This window comes from Taudactylus pleione, unplaced genomic scaffold (assembly GCF_031769625.1).
Source record: "Taudactylus pleione unplaced genomic scaffold, aTauple2 ptg001374l, whole genome shotgun sequence".
NCBI lineage: Eukaryota > Metazoa > Chordata > Amphibia > Anura > Myobatrachidae > Taudactylus > Taudactylus pleione.
In genome coordinates, this window is record NW_028285774.1 from 153,446 (window position 1) to 172,365 (window position 18,920).

An 18,920-nucleotide genomic window follows, 5' to 3' on the forward strand; every position below is an offset into this window, starting at 1 on the left:
GAGGTGGAATGATGAATTCCACCTATAATTAGGTAGAACTCCATACGAGTTCTAAACCTAATTATCTCTAGATAATTTTTAGGTTTAATGAATAGGCCCCATAATCTCATTTGATTGGGAGTCATTTTAAATCTATAATCACCGCCTGACTGGTTATAGTACGTGCTATAATATCTGGTGTGTGCTACGATCTGGCGACAATGAGACTTCTGCTGACGTTTATACTGTCCACAGGCTGCAATCATTCGCTCTCTCTGTTACATTGTGGTACATCTTAGACCAGTCAATGGGAAGTGCAGCTTCCTGGTCTCGTCTGTCTGCTGACGCTTACTGCAAAATGAGCGAGGCTTCTAAGAAATAAAAAAGCATTTGCAAGAATAAAATACTCGCAGAACAAACAGGAAGATAACATCATTTTTGGTGAATAGAAAAAGACAACCGTTGGCGAGTTCGAATAAAGCTATTATCTCTATATCCCCATTTTCATTTCATTCATCCCCATTCGCTTTTGTGGAGAACTTTATGGAGGGGAGGGGGGAACACAGTATTTTCCCACCCAACGATAAAACAAACCACTTGTTGGTTTTATGGTGCATACACACGGTCGGATTTTTCTTCAGATCTGAACGATAACGATTTAAAAAATCGTTCATATCTGACATGTCTGAACGATGAACGATGCGCGTTCCCGATGGTCAGATAACGATGTCTGACATCTGATGCGTTTGCAGTCAGACTTGGAAGATTCCATTGATTTTATTGCAGTCAAAAATCGTTCGTAGTTCAAATCGTTCAAATCGTTCATCTGACACATCTGACCGTGTGTATGCACCATTAGACTAAATAAAATAAAAGAACAAAAGAACCACAACATAGTGTCTTGCCCTTATCTCTACTCCTTCCAGTCCTGATTGTACAGAAATGTCATACACTACGGGTATATCAGTGACTTCATCCTTCCTGTATTTTATTACTGGGTCAAATGTGTCTCTGTAAAAGGCGATAGACGACTGTTTGAGGTATGTACGTGTTACACGCAGATATCAGAGTGTAACTAACATCTATTCTGATTGCAGCTTGCAAGTCAGAATGTAACCCTGAGATTGGCAATTAGTAACATTGCTCTGAGACTTTACTTTAAATACGTTACGTTTCTTTTTTATTTATCGGCTATTATTATGTATCACGCACACAGGTTTCATGCAGGGGTGTACACACAGGATTTATTTGGCGCTATTACCCTGCCCATGTTTCGTTTAGTATCGCTTACAGTTGTCCCTGAGACGTATGGATCAGAGAGTTTCTGCAATTAGGTGACTGCCCTCACGTCTGGCAGCATACTACAGGAGACAGCAATGGGGGCAAAGATATCATGGTGGCTTCCTCTAGTGCAGGGGGGGAACCTCAGGCCCGGAGGCCGTAAAAGGCCCCCGAAATCATTTGGTCTGGCCCTCTGAGCTTTTTTCTGCTAGCCTCATCTGGCTAGCAGGGTGCCTAGAATGGCACCCTGCGGCCAGAATCTATGCAGCAGTACCGCCTGGGGCATCCTTAGGACGCTTCAGACAGTCACATCGCTGCCCTTACAGCTCCCTGGAGCATCCTCAGGATGTTCCGGGCATTGCTGTAATCACTGGCGATTGTGGTCCCACCCCCATGTGACGTCACATGGGGGGGCGTGGCCTGCACCGGCCCTCGAATAATGTAATATATATTAAAATGGCCCTCGGACGAAAAAAGGTTCCCCACCCCTGCTCTAGTGGGTCCTAGTTACCCTAATCTAGCATTGGACACACAATGATACGTGTGACGGTGAGACCGTGAATAGGAGGACCTGGGAGGGAAACACGCAAGCGACGTAGTGGGAGGGGCAATGTCGCATTATCAAAAAAAGAGAATATAACCAAACAGCAAACAAATACATTTCATTTGAACAAATGAGTTTGTCTTAACTTCACAGATGTGTCCTCATTCACCGAGCGCGTTTGTGTTATATGGTGCAAGATACTTCCCGTGACTTAGGCACTGTGCCACAGAAAGCCAGTTTTGTACTTTTTACATAGTGTAGTTTTTGTACCACAGCCACATACCAACAGACTTATAGTGTACTGGCGACTTAGCGCAATCATAGCAGTGTAAATTCTAACGGTGCTGCGTAGCGGTACGCATAGCGCAGCTCGGTCATATGGGGCGGGATGCGGCAATGAGAGAAATGCGGTCAAACCCCCAAAATGCGGGTTTGACTGCATTTCTTATATGCACCAAGCCCCCCAGGGATGCGGTGGGTAATACCATCTTCTGATGGCGTTACCCTTTGGAAGCCTATGGCCTTCTATTCTGAGAGTGCTGTGAGATTGGATCCCTCCCAGCATCTCCCCGAGGTGCGTGTGTCACCAAAGGGACATCTGGGTCATAGACATGAAGTCCCTCATTTGCAAAGGGCAGCAGTTACAGAGGGAGTTGTCCTTTGTGACTCTCTTCATGCATACCAGCGTTACTAATGCCGGCCTGCATGTGAAGGGTTGGATGCATTGCATGGGTTTGCATTACTGCCTCACAGCACTGAGGTCATGGGTTCAATTCCCACTATGGCCCTAACTGTGTGGAGTTTGTATATTCTCCTCATGCTTTTGTGGGTTTCCTCCAGGGGGATGTAGTTATAATGCCAATGTGCGGCATCCCAGCTGCAGAAATCCTGGCGTCGGAACGCCACTGCCCAGCTAGAAGACCGGCGCCGGAATACCGTCAGGAGGTGACATCCCAACGCCGGAATCCTGACAGCCAAGATGCTGAAAGTGAGTATAGCAGTACTGGCTAGGACAACCGCGGGGGGAGGGTTAGGTTTAGGCATCACGGGGGGTTTAGGGTTAGGCTAGGGGAGGGGGAGGTTAGGGTTAGGTACCCCCGGGGGTGGGTTAGGCACCACTTGGGGTGGTTAGGTTTAGGCACCAAGAGGGAAGGGTTAGGTTTAGGCACTAATGGGGAGTGTTAGTGTTAGGATGTAGAAACAGAAGGTTAGGAGGACAAGGGGAGAGGGTAAGTATACTTAGCCGATCCTGAGCATCGGGATGCCACTGACGGTATATAGACGGCAGGCAACCCGACTGGCGGGATTACATACCCATACCTCCTTCAGGTACTCCGGTTTTCTCCCACAATCCAAAAACATACTGGTAGGTTAATTGCACCCCCCCCCCAAAAAAAAAAAAAAGAGGAACCATAGTGTATGTACAAGTGATAGGGAATATAGAGTGTAAGCTTCACCGGGGTAGGGACTGATGTGAATGGAGAAATATTCTCTGTAAAGCGCTGCGGAATATGTGTGCGCTGAATAAAAAACTGGTAATAATAAATATGTCCCCGCTCTCAGAGCACCACCCGCGTCGCACTGCTATACCGCGCAATCCCACTAGCGGTGTACAGGGTATGCGCACTTTGTGATTTTTTTATGCCGTGAGAAAGAGATGCAAATTCAGTAAACAATACTGAGCGATGAGACACAGGACGCAGCTTAGTCGCATTTTTCATGGTGCGCCAAATGGGGCTAGTTGGCGCGATTAAAGTGTAGGTGTATGGGGTTACATCTGTATATTGGTCATTTGCTTTTTGTTTTGAAAAAGCCGGTGACCCCTTAGAGCTGGTTACTATTATATTATAGCTCTACGGCAGCAGAAACGACAACCAAACATTCTGCTACCTTCAGCCATGACCAGGAGACAATTTGGTTCATTGCCGCCTCCAGACATTCTCCAACTCAGGAACTTATTTTTGTAAAAAAAAATGCTACAACATTGTGTTAGCGAGACGTTTTCACTGATGTCAATGGAAAGTTAGATGTTTAATGAATGGTAGTGAATAGGACATGCTCCATTCTAAATGAAATGTGTAAAAATAGCCATGTACGTTGCCCAATACTTCTCTGGGGGCTATGAAAGGTAACTTAGTGAACTTTTGACAAATGTAAAATGTGAGCACCTGCCTGACCCCTTATCGATCGGGACATGTAGTGGAAATGTTCTCATAACTAGAACAGGTTATCACAGAGGTCCAATTATTCTAGCCAAGTTTGGATCGATATGCTGATAAAGAAGGAAACAAGGAATAGTTCAATGTTTTTCCACTGGTTTTTATTAATCAGAATTGTTTTTTTATTGGATGTAGATGATAATATGATGTAATACAGGAATACTTTACACAAACTTTTCCCCACTATGTACAAACATAGCAGTGACCAGGGTTAGGGTGATGGAAACCTTACAGTCTACAGTAATGATCTAATATTATACAGTGTGTAGCGCAGTTCGGGTCTTTCCCAGCGTATCTCTGTCCCAGATGTGTCCCCGGCTTTCTCCGGCAGAAAATCCTTTTTATTTATTTATTTTTTTACCAAACTTAGGGTCTCATTTATCAATGAGTTTTACCATACGCAACTGTGGAAACCATTAATGACCCCAAGGTGTGGTGTGATGCAAAGGGTTCCTTAACGGTGTGGTTTATCCCTTGTTCCTTGTCATTAGTCCGGCGTTATTACAGGCAACACAAATGGTTTACCAAAGAAGTTTACACAATGCAAGAATTTATTGTCAAATAACAATGTAAGTATCAAGTTTTCATGACAATTGTTACAGTTCAGCAATTAGAGATACAATTCTACTTATACACTTTGAACAAGCAAATGACACTTGGATCCGTAAAATGTTATTAAGACTAGAACACTGGAACTTCGCATCAGACTGCGAAACAAGGGGTTAAATGCAGGCACACATATCACATACCATTCAAATACACTGGGAAGTATGAAGTATAACCCTCAGTTAGTTTGTGCACAAACAAAGATCATTTTGCCTACTCTTCTTTGCATGCAAGAAATTGTTTGAATAGGAGTCAGTGGGCCTGATTCAGACCCACTCGTGAGCGGCTGTCCGCTCGCAAGTGGGTCGATGTTCTGGACTGAGCATGCGCACGACGGAGGGAGCTCCGTCGTGCGCATGCGCCAGACGCGACGAGCGAAGGAAAGTCCTTCGCTCGTTGTGTCTGATCAAAGGGGGCGTGCTGTCGATGTTGATTGACAGCACGCCCCCTTTGGTAGGCGTGCCGGGGGCGTGCCTCCCTGACGGGGGCGTTCCCACGGGAACGCCTCCCGTCAGAAGCCGGCCCACTGACATCACTAGTGATGTCAGTGGGAGTGATTTTGGCTCTGATAGAGCCAAAATCACTCCGGAGCTTGCGGTTGAAAACCTCAACCGCAGGCTCCGGCTCGCAGTTTCGATGGTCGCGATGGTCAAGACCATTGCGGCCATCAAAATGCACGCTCGTATAGCCTGTGGGTGGTGACCCACAGCTATACGAGCGTCCAGGAGGACGCTCAATTTTCATGGAGGCCGGCCCTCATTCAGAGCGTGCGCTCTGCTCAGAGCGTACGGCTCTGAATGAGGGCCAGTGTTTGCAAATGGTGCCCGGGATAATTACTGTGGTTACAACAAGTATTAATTCTCCTAGCAGTGCTGCAAATTGACCAAGCGACAAAGTTAATGTCTCCTGTCTTTTATCTGTCCTTAAGAAACTCACTTGTCGATACTTGAAGAAATTTCTGCTGTGTTTATTCCTGACTCCCTCTAAAAGTCTCACCCATGCTATACACTGGATCGTCCTTGATAGGCTGACTGACTGGTTACTCACTTGCCCTAATGTGTCAGCTTTTCTTCGCTATATGGTACTTATTCCCAGCAACAAGGTATTGACTAACATTTAGCCTCTCACAACTTGTGTGAGAAATCACCTCTATTACTTCGACTAGAGCTGAAGGATTGTGGGTTTGAATTGCTTGAGCAGCTGCAAAAGTTATATATAGACTCTGCTTGTGCTGATATGGGGAGGATGAGCTACTCACTGCAAGGCTTAATATTATTATAGTCTATATTGCCTGCAAGGTGTGGTGCGGCGGGACTGCTTATACACCCTGTCACGATCTGGCTAAGGTGATTCTCTGCCACGGAAGAGAATGAAGACGTGGACCCAGGTTGAGGAGAGAACAGGAGGCGAGGGGCCTGGATTAGTGACTTCCTCATCCGCCAGTACTGGATGCTGGCGAGACCTGACCAAAGGTGCAGAGTCTAACTTACTGGGAGGTGTTCACCAGTGACCCCTCCAAGAGGGATTTGGGTTTAAGCTACACCCAGTAAGCAGATTGCGGCCCTTTGGTCAGGTATCCGGTACAAGTGGGAAAATGGAAGAACACGACCACAGGGCAAGCACAGGAGAAAGATATTGGGGGATTGTACTGAAGTGGTGTATTGAGTAAACACTTACTGATGCCAGTCTCAATGCTGGCACAGGAGGAGATAGTACTTGGATAACGTACTGAGTACACACTCGATGGTTTCAGATGCAGAGCTGGCACAGAAGATAGGTATTATGAACTGGTACTTGAAAGATGAACTCAGTACACACACTGTGGCCTCAGACGCAGCACAGGAGACTGGTATCACGAGATGGTACTTGAATGATGTACTAAGTACACACACTGAGGATTCAGCCGCAGAACTAGCACAGGAGATGACTCAGCAGATTGTACTCAGAAGACATTTTGAGTACACACACTGTGGAAACCCTAGAAGCAAGTCACTAGAAGGAACGGAGTTTGTAACCTGGAACGCTGCAACAGCAAGTTAACATTTGAAGTAACGACGTTGTACAGGCAGCTTCCGGTTATATACCCTAAGGTAGCAGTCCATTGGAGGACACTGTCAGCTGACAGTAACCAACGCTACCATTGGGTAAAGGGTTAGTCAGGTGAAAACAGACTGTCATGGCTGCGCCCATGACGGTAACCGCAGAAACCACACCACGGAGCGAGCACACGGATGTCCTAGCAGACCCCAGGTATAATCCTCAGCGCGTCACTCGCCGTCGCACCTGACGTCTACCCGCTCTAGAGATCAGGGGAAGCCGGCGCGGAGGTGAGTAACGGCCGATCCTAGGCCGCAACCTGAAGCACCCCTTGTTATGGCCATGGCCCTTGGTAATTCTTCTCAGAACTCTTACTCAAAACATTTTATTAGTGCTTGTTTATTAAAATTTTGCATTTAAAAGATCATTATTACTGGATTACCTGGGGAATTCCAGTATTAAACACCTGTCACCACCACAACTACCTTGTGACTGACCAGGAAAATAAACTAAATAGTTTGCACCCCTAGGAGCTTTTGTCAAACATGCACACATAATAACAACACTTTTATCAAATCTATTTTTTTTTTTTGCTCTCGGTCTAAAAATAGAATTTTAGTGTAATTGATGTGGTAAAGGGTAAAGACACGTGACAATGAAAAAAAAAAAAGTACAAAAACAACACTTGTAATTTTTCCTGGAAGGTGTCAGTTGTTCTGTAAAACAAATATTTATACAACATTAGGGGCGTTTCAACTCAGTGCCATGCTGAATAGCGCGTGCACTAACAGTACCGCGACCGGCATTTAAGTCAGACAATGTAGGTTACATGACTAAACACCCGACTTTAGGCACTTTCACCTGTATTTCCCGATTGAAGTGCAGGACGCTATGGGGACAATTGAATAGCTCCGGGGGCTCATTCCCTGCGCTATTCATTCATCGCACTGAATTTAATCCCATACTGTGAAAAGTTAAGGAAAACTATTTTTGTGATTAAAAGACAGTGACTACTTCCCCAAACCGGCCACAGTGAATTCACATAGATATATCTTTAGCTTCTATGCAATGTTGACTTATAGGTTCGGCTACATAATTAGCAATAACGCCGGTTTAATGAACCTTAGGGCCGAATTCAATTAGCCACGAAAGTACCGTTTGGAGAAAAGTTTTTGCCGATTCGAGTTTTTCGCCTGTTTTCTACTTTTCTCCGTATTCAATTCCAGGACGTTTTCGCCTACATGGGAGAATAGGCGAAAAAATTTCTCCACCTATAGGCAGGTTAATTGGAAGTGCAAAATCGCTATTTTGGAGTGCAAATGTGGGGATTTCATCCAGAAGCCTTTGGACACCCCCCTCCCCTAATGACTAATCAGACAAAAAAATGCAAAAAATAGTTTTTAAACACCCCAAAAATGAAATGTCAATTTTGGGGCAAAAATGTAAAAAGTGTTGGAAAATGGGAAAGTGGGGGGCCTGGTACTTTGGGGGCTATATGGTTCGAACAGGTGTTTTTGGGATGGCACGAGGCTGCAGCAAGTGTATTTTTTAGATTTTTTTAAATCTTCAGTTTAGAAACATCAAAATATACTGGTACCCATTTACATGTACCCCAAATTTAACTACGGTATTTATTTTTCGGAAAAAAACATCATTGCTTTCTATAATTTTTCCACACACATGCAAATATGGATATAACAGCCCTTTGCAACAAAACAAGTTCACTAAATACCTTTATTAGGACTGCTAATACTATTCTATATTGATTCCCAGGGTCACTGAAGCTTTTTTATGGGGTACAGACGGAGGGCCTGATTCAGAGCCGGACGCTATTTGCGGACGCTCGTTCTGAAAAAGGGACCGGATATTTAAATTGAGCGCTCGCTCTTTGCGGTCTGTTGACGCCTCTATGTCTGAGCGAGCGAACGAAACATGCGCTCGCTATTTTGTAAAGACGCCCCTTGGCCGTTCGCATTATACGTCATCTCCGCTATTTATTAGATCAATCGAGTACATCGAAAGGCGTATGAACTGCTCGCTATTCTTGTGGTAGCATTTTCCTACCGCAATCATGCGAGCAGTTCAGGCTAAAAGACAACCAAGTGACGTGGTCAATGACGCTGCTTTGTTAATTATGCACACCCTTAAAACGCCCGTTTTGACCTTTAAGCATGCCTGCGTTCTGATCTCCACTCCCCGTTTTCAAGCACCTTCCCCTGTTACCACCCACAAACGCCTAATTCTGTCACTCAAATTAGCAGGCACTCGCTATTTTGTGAGCACACGATTTCCGACCGCACTGACTGGTTGGCACATGCGCATTACAACCCATATGCATGCGCAGATGTGCGAACATCACTCGGAGCGAACGAGTGGCCGCTTACGAGCGGCTCTGAATCAGGCCCTGATTTCCCCCAAAAAAGAGTCCTTTTCGCTAATTTCGCTTTGTAAAACATTCGCCTTTCCGCGATTTCGCCTGTTTTACAATTGAATAGGGGCTAAAAGCGGGGTACGCGCCTGGAGAAAACATTGCGTCAAAACAGCCGAATGAGGCAAATTCATTCCGCTTTTCACCGAATGGCACTTATCGCGGGTAATTGAATTCAGCCCTTAGAAGGCTGAACTGGTGGCATGTTATAACAAACGGAAATACAGCAAGTGCGCTTCAAAACAAGAATGGCGCTAAGGGCCTGGTGCTCGCCTGAAAACACCCCAAATGTATATGAAAAAAAGAAGAATAACCCAGCGCAAACTCCTTATTGGGGAAAACTATTTTTGAATGTCACAATACAAAAATTCAAATGTCACTCCCAGACATACGACCGTCCAATCCTGCAATGGAATAGTCTTCATTTCAGAATGCTATAACCTCCACTTTTGCCCAGTGTATATTCCAATAAATGTCACTTTTCCTACTTCATAAAGGTCGGTCCTCCTGTCACTTTTATTACGTATATCTTATTCCTGCAACATGTATATAGAAAGGGGAAACAGAAGTATGCAATAGCGTAATACAGCTTTATTTTCGTAAAGCAGAAGTGAAACATCGTTCCAGAAATTAGGGTGTATAATACACCATCAAGCATATGAAACATAAGTAATGTCGAAACCGTATAAATTGGTTGCGATCGCTTAATTATGCACAATTCGCAACACGACATCCATTGGACGATTTGATCGTCCACGGCCATTTTATGCGAACACACGCTCCCGCCGCATTCGCGCACGCGGAATTGCACATGCTCGCTATACATGCACATGCATCCCATGCCCCCGCAACTCGCCATATTGTGAATGGCGAGCCATGCTTCTGTGCTCACAACAGTTAAGCATGGCTTAATTTTTACATTACATAAACACATAACAAAGTTAGTACAGCAATACTGTTTAAATACTGTTTTGCGTTTCAATCGCATAGCTAGCTTTTATTATTATTAAGTATTATTGTCGGAAACCTTACCCCGATGGACAGCAGCCTTTCCTTACAATAAACTTATATCCCATTTAACCCTAAACTGACTGAGATACGCACAATGCTATTTGTTTTAAAGGTATACAGTGAATGTTACATGTTAAATAGCAGTTATATGATATCTGGGATTAGGAATAAGATAAATGGGTCATGAGTAGTATCTACCGATTTCCCTCTGTCTCAACAGGAATATGAAACCAACAGAATGAGTATGGAAGGGATCACTATCGAGTTATGAAGACCTGCCAAGAATTATACTCTATACTGTATAAATCACTGTACACCTCCCCTGTAGAGTTGCATGCCAAATGTTAGGACAAAGGGATTTTCTAACACAGTTCAACCTCCAGTGACGTCAACCATCTACTAACAAATGAATAGCAACAACCATTGTGACTCAGTAATAAAGGGCCAATAGGGAGCCCCTCTGAGTATTCAGCTTATGTTCAAAGGAAATTGTACAACTATAAATTCCTATGCAGTTTGGATCCCAGCCCCCTTTCCTCCTTTCCTCTCTGCCTGACCCTAAAGAAACACACAGCAATCCTGATGGACAGCTGTTAGTCTAGGATCCAGACCGCATGGCGAAGTGTTGGTAATTGTATCTTTGTCTTTATCCTGTATATAGCTGCATTGTATAGATTAAGGCTGATTATACCCTTTTTACAATATAGTACCTTTGTGTGTGTTGGAACCGCAAACTGTTTCTGTGTGACAAAGTTATTTTATATTGAAATGGGAGGTATGGGCAATCTGGTCTGTGCAATCAAATCTCTCTAATATCGATGCTGTTCAAACGGTATCAATAGTAAGGTACCTCCCGGGAACAGGAATCCACTAATAAGTCCAGTCTGGAACATAGATAGACTTTAGTAATATTGAGCTTAATAACATGCTTGAAATACCTCTTCAGTTATATATTTTACATTTCGAGGTGGTGCTTCTCTCTCTGAGTCAGAATCACGAGTGACAGAAATGTAAAATGACTACATGGACGTGTAAATGGCCTGGGTGGTACAGTACCTTGGCAAGATCATTGTGTCGTCTGCTTGTGAAGTTTAATTTATCTCTACTGTCGTCCTGGTTTGTCAGCGGAGGGGTAAGGAGAACGTCACTCTTGTTCTAGTGCAATTATTTTATCCAACAGGTCACCGCCTTCTGAGAAGAAACCAGTACGAAAGGAATTTGTCTTTACTTAAGAGCCTGTCCGTACCCACTAGTCTCTAACAAATAGTTAAATGCAGCGTATAGTAACTTGTATTTGCACACATTAATCCCTGATGAATACATAAACACAATCTAAGTTTACTTTCTAATGCTGCCCATCCACTAGGCGACTAAACCTTGCAATTGAGCGATAACGACCGTCGTTATCGCTCAATCGCTTGGTAATCGCCCGCAAATCGGGCAGTGAAATGTTAAAAACGACCAGCGATGCGTGCGCCACCGGTCGTTTTTAACATCTATCATCGCCCGAACATGACGGTCAACCTGACGACCGCCGTCAGGTTGCCATGTTCGGGGATGATTGATCTGCATACATTGAACGTCTGAATATCCAGTGTATGCACTTCACTCCTAGGGGGACGACGGCACGATTATGATGTCGCAATCGTGCCGTCGTCCCCGCATCTAGTAGTGGATGGGCAGCTTAACCTTAATAAGTCAGAGGATGTTACACCTCCAATTTAAACATAGACAAATTATGCCAGTAACTCAGTAAGTTTCCTGCAGAATCCTATTTTACCCCTAAACCAGCAGTAATGCTCACGAACTAGGTACAATCCCAACAAACGTCACTTTATTACAATTGTATTATATACAGATGTGCCCTCACACATCATTAACGCAGTCGTCCCAAACAGTCCCCTTTAGCGCGCCAGGTCCCCAGCGGCATTGCTAATTTCGGCTGGTTTTTTTTGCTATAAAGACGTCTTAGTCGCAAGCTGATTTGATAGTCATTAATATTAATGATTAATACCAAGCTAAATTCTGGTGTAATAGAAAGTCTATCGTATATTTCATTCAGCGCTGTCTGTCCTGTTTCCATGGCAATGTTACCAATCAGTTCTTAGCTATGTACAGTAAGTGATTGTTCTGTCTGTCTGTTTAATGGCCACTTACAGTAGATGCAGTGTTGTTGCTATATTTTGCCATATGATAAAGGGATTTATTTTCTCCACGAAGGAGTATTCGCGTCTTTCCATTCCTCTGCGTTATTTTGTTTTTACTCATATATTTAGAAAAATCCAATAAAACACATATCTAAGATGCCCACGATGATGCATGTCGAAACTCAATGGCACAAAGCTGTTTCGGTCCGCAGCGCCGTATATTTGGAGTTTGAAGAAATGACAAAATTGCAAAAATACAAAAGAACAGCCAACCACTATTTACATGGTACAAAGAGCCTCATTTATCAACGAGTTTTATCATTCACAACAAGTGATAAAACTTCTTGTGTTCGTTAAAGGTGCTCCAGCCAATCAGCTCCCAACTGTCATCTGTTTGAAAAATGACACTTGGGAGCTGATTGGCTGGAGCATCATTTATCACATGCAACGAGTTTTATCATGGTAAATGAGCCCCACAGTCAGCTAAAACAATTACAGATTACACAGTGTGCTGAGAGCAATGGGAGTAGAGTACATGGGGAGAACAGTGGAGTGTTGGGTGCAAAGCCGGGGGGCTAAGAGCATAAAGCAGACCTGTACCCATGAGCATAGCCGGTAGAGGCAGGACTAGGGATGCTGAGGACAGAGGCTAAAGCCGGCCAATAGGTAAAGCCAAGGAGAAAGTGTAGATAGGAAAACATGAGGATTGAGGGCCCTGCTCGTGAGAGTTTACACTCTAGAGGAGTCGCTGTGTTACCATGATTCCGAGGCATGCACAAAAGCAGTGCGCAGCAGCGTCTATTAGCGATGGGCCGATTCAGCGCGATGCGCAACTGCTATGCATACCATCGCTAATCTGCGCACCTCTATGAGGGACAAGGGAAACTGGGCCTAATTCAGACCCGCTCGCGAGCGCTGAGTGCTCACAAGTGGGTCGATGTTGGCCAAGTGCGCATGCACACGACGGATGCGGCTCCGTCGTGCGCATACGCGAGACCCGAATAATGACGGCCAAGCGGTCGCTATGGGTCTCGCACCAAAGGGGGCGTGCTGTCGATGTTGAGTGACAGCACGCCCCCTTTGGTGGGCGGGCCAGGGGCGTGGCTGCCCAGACGGAGGCGTTCCCATGGGAACGCCTACCGTCTGGGGCCGGCCCCACTGACATCACAAGTGATGTCAGTGGGATTGCTTTTGGCTCTGAGAGCCAAAAGCACTCCAGGGCTTGCGGCAACGAGAACCTACCACAAGGGTCTCGTCGCAAGCCCGATGGTCGTGATGGTCTTGACCATCGCGACCATCTTTTTGGCCGCTCGCTATAGCTGTGGATTCTCCTCAATCTGCGTTGTTGTTATTACAATGGTAACATGATAGCGAGAAATGTTACACTGTGTTGTTGTTTGTTTCCTCTGTAAATTGCATCTCAGACTAGGGCCAATAAATGTAAGGTGGGAAATTCTCAGTAAATAAGTGGAACCTCCTCCTACAGAGATTGGCTACTTCCACTTCCTCAACTTATTTCAGTCCTAAGTCTTCTGCCAAATCCTCAGACCGTGTGCGGCATCTGCAGAGACAACATCTTACAGAAACTGCTCTCGCTGGATATAAATCTCTTCACCCAGCAAACAGATGGCAAGTCCCGTAAGTTGTTACTTTTAAAATATAGTACATTTGTTTACAGCAATGAACTGGTTTATGAACTGGGAATACAAGTTTTATCTATTGGGCGTTTTCTGTAAAAGTTACTTATTTCTTAGGGTTGGACACATTCCCAGGTAGTTCTTTTATCACAATAATTAAAATAATCCTTATCGTTGTGTAGATACTAAGCTCTCTAATAATTGACATGCATATTTCTAAGGGATTTACATGTTTTACATATATGAATATATATATATATGTATTATTTTCCTTTCCATATTTAGTTGGTGACTATAGGGAGAAATGTATAAAGTCTTTGAGAGAGATAAATTGGAAAAGTTACCCAAACCAACCAATCAGCTTCTCACTGTCATTCCAAAGACTTTGCCAGATAAATGACAGCTAGAAGCTGATTGGTTGTAACTTCTCTCCATCTCCAAGGCGTGATACATCTCTCCTGAGTGTTACATGGATTAGGTGTCCTTGTACTCCGTTATAGAGGGGATTGTGTGTGACAACTGTGCAGAGGTTACTGTATTTCATCTTTGCTGATGTTTTATACATTTAATATAAAACCTACATTGCTACTGGGCTATATAACTGTGTATGTAATGGCTGGTGCTTGTCGTTTGTTCTGATTGCCATTGTGTCTTTTGTGTGGGTCCCACTGGATCTATAGGATCATGTACTGTATTGACTACGCTGCATATCAGATCCATTATTATTTATTATCGTGTTCTATGTTTAAGGCATCAAAAGTGTCCGCAGCAAAATACATAGTAACAGTTTGTCATATACAATAAGTGCAATACAATGTGAGTTGGTAGGAAGAAGTCATGTGAGAGAGCATTGGCATAGGGTACATAGCATACAGCATATCTATCTATCTATCTATCTCATATCTATCTATCTATCTATCTATCTATCTATCTATTTATCTATCTATCTATCTATGTCATATCTATCTATCTCATATCTATCTATCTATCTATCTATCTATCTATCTATCTATCTATCTATGTATCTCATATCTATCCATCCATCCATCCATCCATTTTATGGTTTACATGATGTATTTTTCTTGCAGTATCGCGGTCCTGTGATTACACACCCTGTTAGTATCTCCCCATGTTAATGAAACACGCTGCAGGCTGTCAGTTGATGAGATCATTGCAATGAGTCTGACAAACAGCAGTCGGTGATGGCCAGGAGTCACTAAGCCAGGTTTGCTGTGTTAAGGTGCCCACACACTAGGCAATATTTTACACGATCAGCCCGATTCCGACGCATCGGGACAACAGATCGTGTAAGATATGTCCTAATCGTGAGTCTCCACTCACGATTACGATGCCGATACGCGTCCCCGCTGGCCGTACATCGCATCTTCAGATCTTGCCTGCTGCAGGCAAAATCTGAAAATCTCAGACACAATGCCCTGGAATAGTATTGGATGCATGATAGATCGGGGGTCAGTTTGGATAGTATTTACACCAAATGGTGCCCACGACTGCCAGGGGAGAAATCGGACACGATATCGCATCGTCACAAGATCGCCTAATGTCAGGGTTGCCTACCTTTAATATTCTCTTCCCGGGAGAAGCCCGGGTAAGAGAAGCAGCAGGGGGCCGACGGGGGCGGGGCTTGGCGATTCGCGTCATTAAGCCCCGCCCCCTCGCGGTAAAATTGCCGCGATTGGCCACAATTTACATAGGGGGCGGGGCCAAATGCTGCGATTCATGCAGAATCACAGCTTAAGCCCCGCCCCCTTCACGGAGACCCGCGATTGCCGCGGGTATTCTCCTAATTCTGCCCACTTCACTAGAAAGTGGGCAGAATGCGGGAGAAATGCCTACCCTTCCGGGGGTGCGGGGGGTTACCCGAAAAATCGGGAGCCTCCCACGAAAACCGGGAGGGTAGGCATGTATGCCTAATGCGTGGGCACCATTACAGATTCAGTTTCACTTTTCTTTTGCCTGCGGATCAGTAACTGTACATAAATGTATTTTTCTGCAGGTCTTCCCAATGGCGAGCTGTTATCCAGGCTTCTACTCTACACTCTCTGTACATCAGCAGCCAAAGCATCTTGTGTCACTTTATCTATCTATTAAAGATAAACCTGCATATCGCCCCTGTATTTGCCTCACACATTACATATCATACACAGATCTGCCTGTTACATCAGTCTCCAGCTTACGGTATTTTTAAAGTCTGCGTCATTTCATGTTGTAACAGCGCCTGTGAGGTATCGTGCTGCATACCGGCATCCTCATGTGCGGGGAGATAGTTTAAGGGTTAAATAATATTGGGTATATATCTGTCACTATGGGGAATATTTATCATTGTATATTTGAAGTACAATATTCAAAAACACCCATTTTTGGGGTTAGCCTCAATTATAAAGTTTCCCCCGGATGTATGAAGGAGGGACTGCAGCAAGTATCTCCGATACCTGCTGTGATCCCTCCATTCCCGCCGACAGCCGCGTCCCCCGTAGGTCTCTATGGGGGATGCGATGCTGCCAAATTTACCAATGTCCGGAATGCGAAGCATTCTCGATATTGCCCCCGCAGATAACGCCATCTGAAGATGGCATTAGCCGCTATAGCTTATGGGCTACACCGCATAATTAGCCGGCGAAGGTTTCCCCCAGAACCCTCCCTGGCAATGGCGGCAGTGCATGTACATACAGTGTGACTGCGCAGCCCCGGCAGCTCTTCGGAGCCCGTGTTCCCGCGTGTGCCGGATGATACTCTGGGCGCTATGATCGCATATTGCAATACGATAATGGGCGGTACTGACATGCCCAAGTCGCATAGTAATCATTAGTAAATGGGTGTCTTAGTGTGTGACACATTGGGCCTTGTCATATGCTTATAAAAGGGCTTGTTCAGCGGAGACCCGCATGTCCATCAGCGTAATAAAACCATACTTGCCAACTCTCCCTGATTGTCAGGGAGACTCCCTGAAATGGCAGCAATCTCCCTGTCTCCCTGAAGAGTCCAGCAATCTCCCTTATTGTGCCTTACCCCCATTATGCTGTCATATAAAACATAGAAAACATATATATACATTCAAATGGGATCATTAGTATCATTTCCCTGTATTGGGTATAAGGCACAATGATCCCTATGGCTACATGTATTTTGTGAGAAGTATCAGTGTGTTTCCATCAACAAGTAGATCTTACTAACTGCTTTGGGGCTCATTTACATTTGCATGTACATCAGTTTTATGACACGCCTCTCAGATGTAGCAGGACACGTTCACAGTAACGCTGCACTCATAGGTGTTGCTTTCACAATCTCCCTGAAATGCTTTGTCAAAAGTAGGCACGTATGAATAAATCTGTTCACACAAGGGACCTGATTCAGAGCCGCTCGCTAGCGCTGTGCTCTCGCAAGTGGCCCGATGGTTTGCAAACGCGCACCGTTCTGCGCGTGAGCGAACTACTCTGTGCGATCGCAGGCCGCTCGCTCGCCCAGCAAAGACAGCCCAGTGAAATGAGTGACAGGAGAGGCCGTTTGTGGGTGGTAACAGGAGCAGGACAGTAATAACGGGGGTGTGGAGGTGCGAAAGCAGGCGTGCCTGAGTCTTTCAACACCGTTTTTAAGGCGTGCATAATTAACAGGCAGCGTCATAGTACACGTCACATGCCTGTTTTTTACACTGAAGTCCTCGCAGTGCTTGCGGCAGGGTAAGGCAACCACAAGCGCTTCGATCACTACCGATGGTCCTCGATGTACCAATGTTTTAATACACTTCCTGGAGATGACGTGCGCTAGTGGGCGTCTCCACATACGCTAATGGGTGTCTGCATACACAGAGCGATCAGTCGCACAGCCAGAGTGGGCATGCTAATGCCTTGGTGAGCGATTACTTCCCATGTCGTCACTTTGACAAATTTGCATACACTGAATGCGAGCGATCGCATCTAGCGAGCGGCTCTGCATCAGGTCCAAATTGCCACGTAGTCCTCTTGCATTGTTTAAAATACAATTAAAATGAATGAAAACAGCTCGAAGGTTATTGCATAGTGTGTGCCTCCATTGCCCACAAACTACCCAGCACCATGCAGGCAGCTAACCAGTCGTCATCTTGGCCATTGAGGGTCAGGGTTATAGACATGACTGACTCCCACCAACTTTGCCACTTCAGTGCTACATAAGTCTTCTTACTTTAATAAAAAGATAAATAAAAATGATCTGGTATAGTAACGGGTAGAATGTAATTGGCAGAATAGTTCTGTTCTTTCAGATAAGCAGTTGTTGCTCAATGCCCACTGCCAAAGTTCTATGCATGTCTGTATCCCATTCCAGTTTGCAGACTCACACTTTCCCATCACCAAGTTATATAACAGCAGACTTTCCTGTAAGACCAGTTTACATGTCACACTCTGCATAACACAAAGCAATGACAATAAAACATGATCAGTTTTCCCACTGTACAGTATATACAATGTAAGAAAGGGGACAGAGGTCGCTTCTGGTCAGCAAAAGCTGAGATCGCATAAATGAATATATCACTTTATGTGTACAAGTCTGCTGCCAGAATAAATCATCATCAAAGCTTATTTATAAGACTCCACAAGTTCCGCAGCGCTGGACAGACAGAGAAACCGCGAACGTGCAAGTCATGTGAGAACAGCTGTGCGTCAGGACGGGGCATGTGTAAATCTCAGCGGCATAATCATATAATTCAGATCGTTCCTTTAATAAGGGACACATGGATTACACAGGTTATTATATGTGTTCCTCATTAAAGGGAGGAGGTGGCGACCCTACCCCCCTTCCCCCCTCCCTGTGCTGCACAAAACTGCTCTCATCTCTTCCACACTGCAAAAGCAAAGTCCATCATTGCTCCAGGTCATCACAGTATCGGGATCTTTGACTACCCTCCCAGGGTAGCGGGAGGTCTCCCATTATTCCAAGGGTCTCACGGCAGGCTTGCCTACCCTCCCGATTTGGTCGGGAGCCTCCCGAATATCGGGTGCCGCTCCCGACCCCCCAGAAAGGCAGGCAAGCCTCCCGACT

General features: G+C 44.9%; 1 protein-coding gene across 1 annotated transcript in view; it reads left to right on the top strand.

Moving 5' to 3' along the window:
* Positions 1 to 13,809: 13,809 nt before the first annotated feature.
* The window catches only part of LOC148442973 (T-lymphocyte activation antigen CD86-like), an 84,188-nt gene continuing 79,077 nt past the window's right edge, over positions 13,810 to 18,920 (top strand). Inside the window, exon 1 of the mRNA XM_088463440.1 lies at positions 13,810 to 13,890. Coding sequence (XP_088319566.1) covers positions 13,879 to 13,890 — 12 coding nt within the window. The 5' untranslated portion in view covers positions 13,810 to 13,878. The remainder of the gene's footprint in view (positions 13,891 to 18,920) is intronic.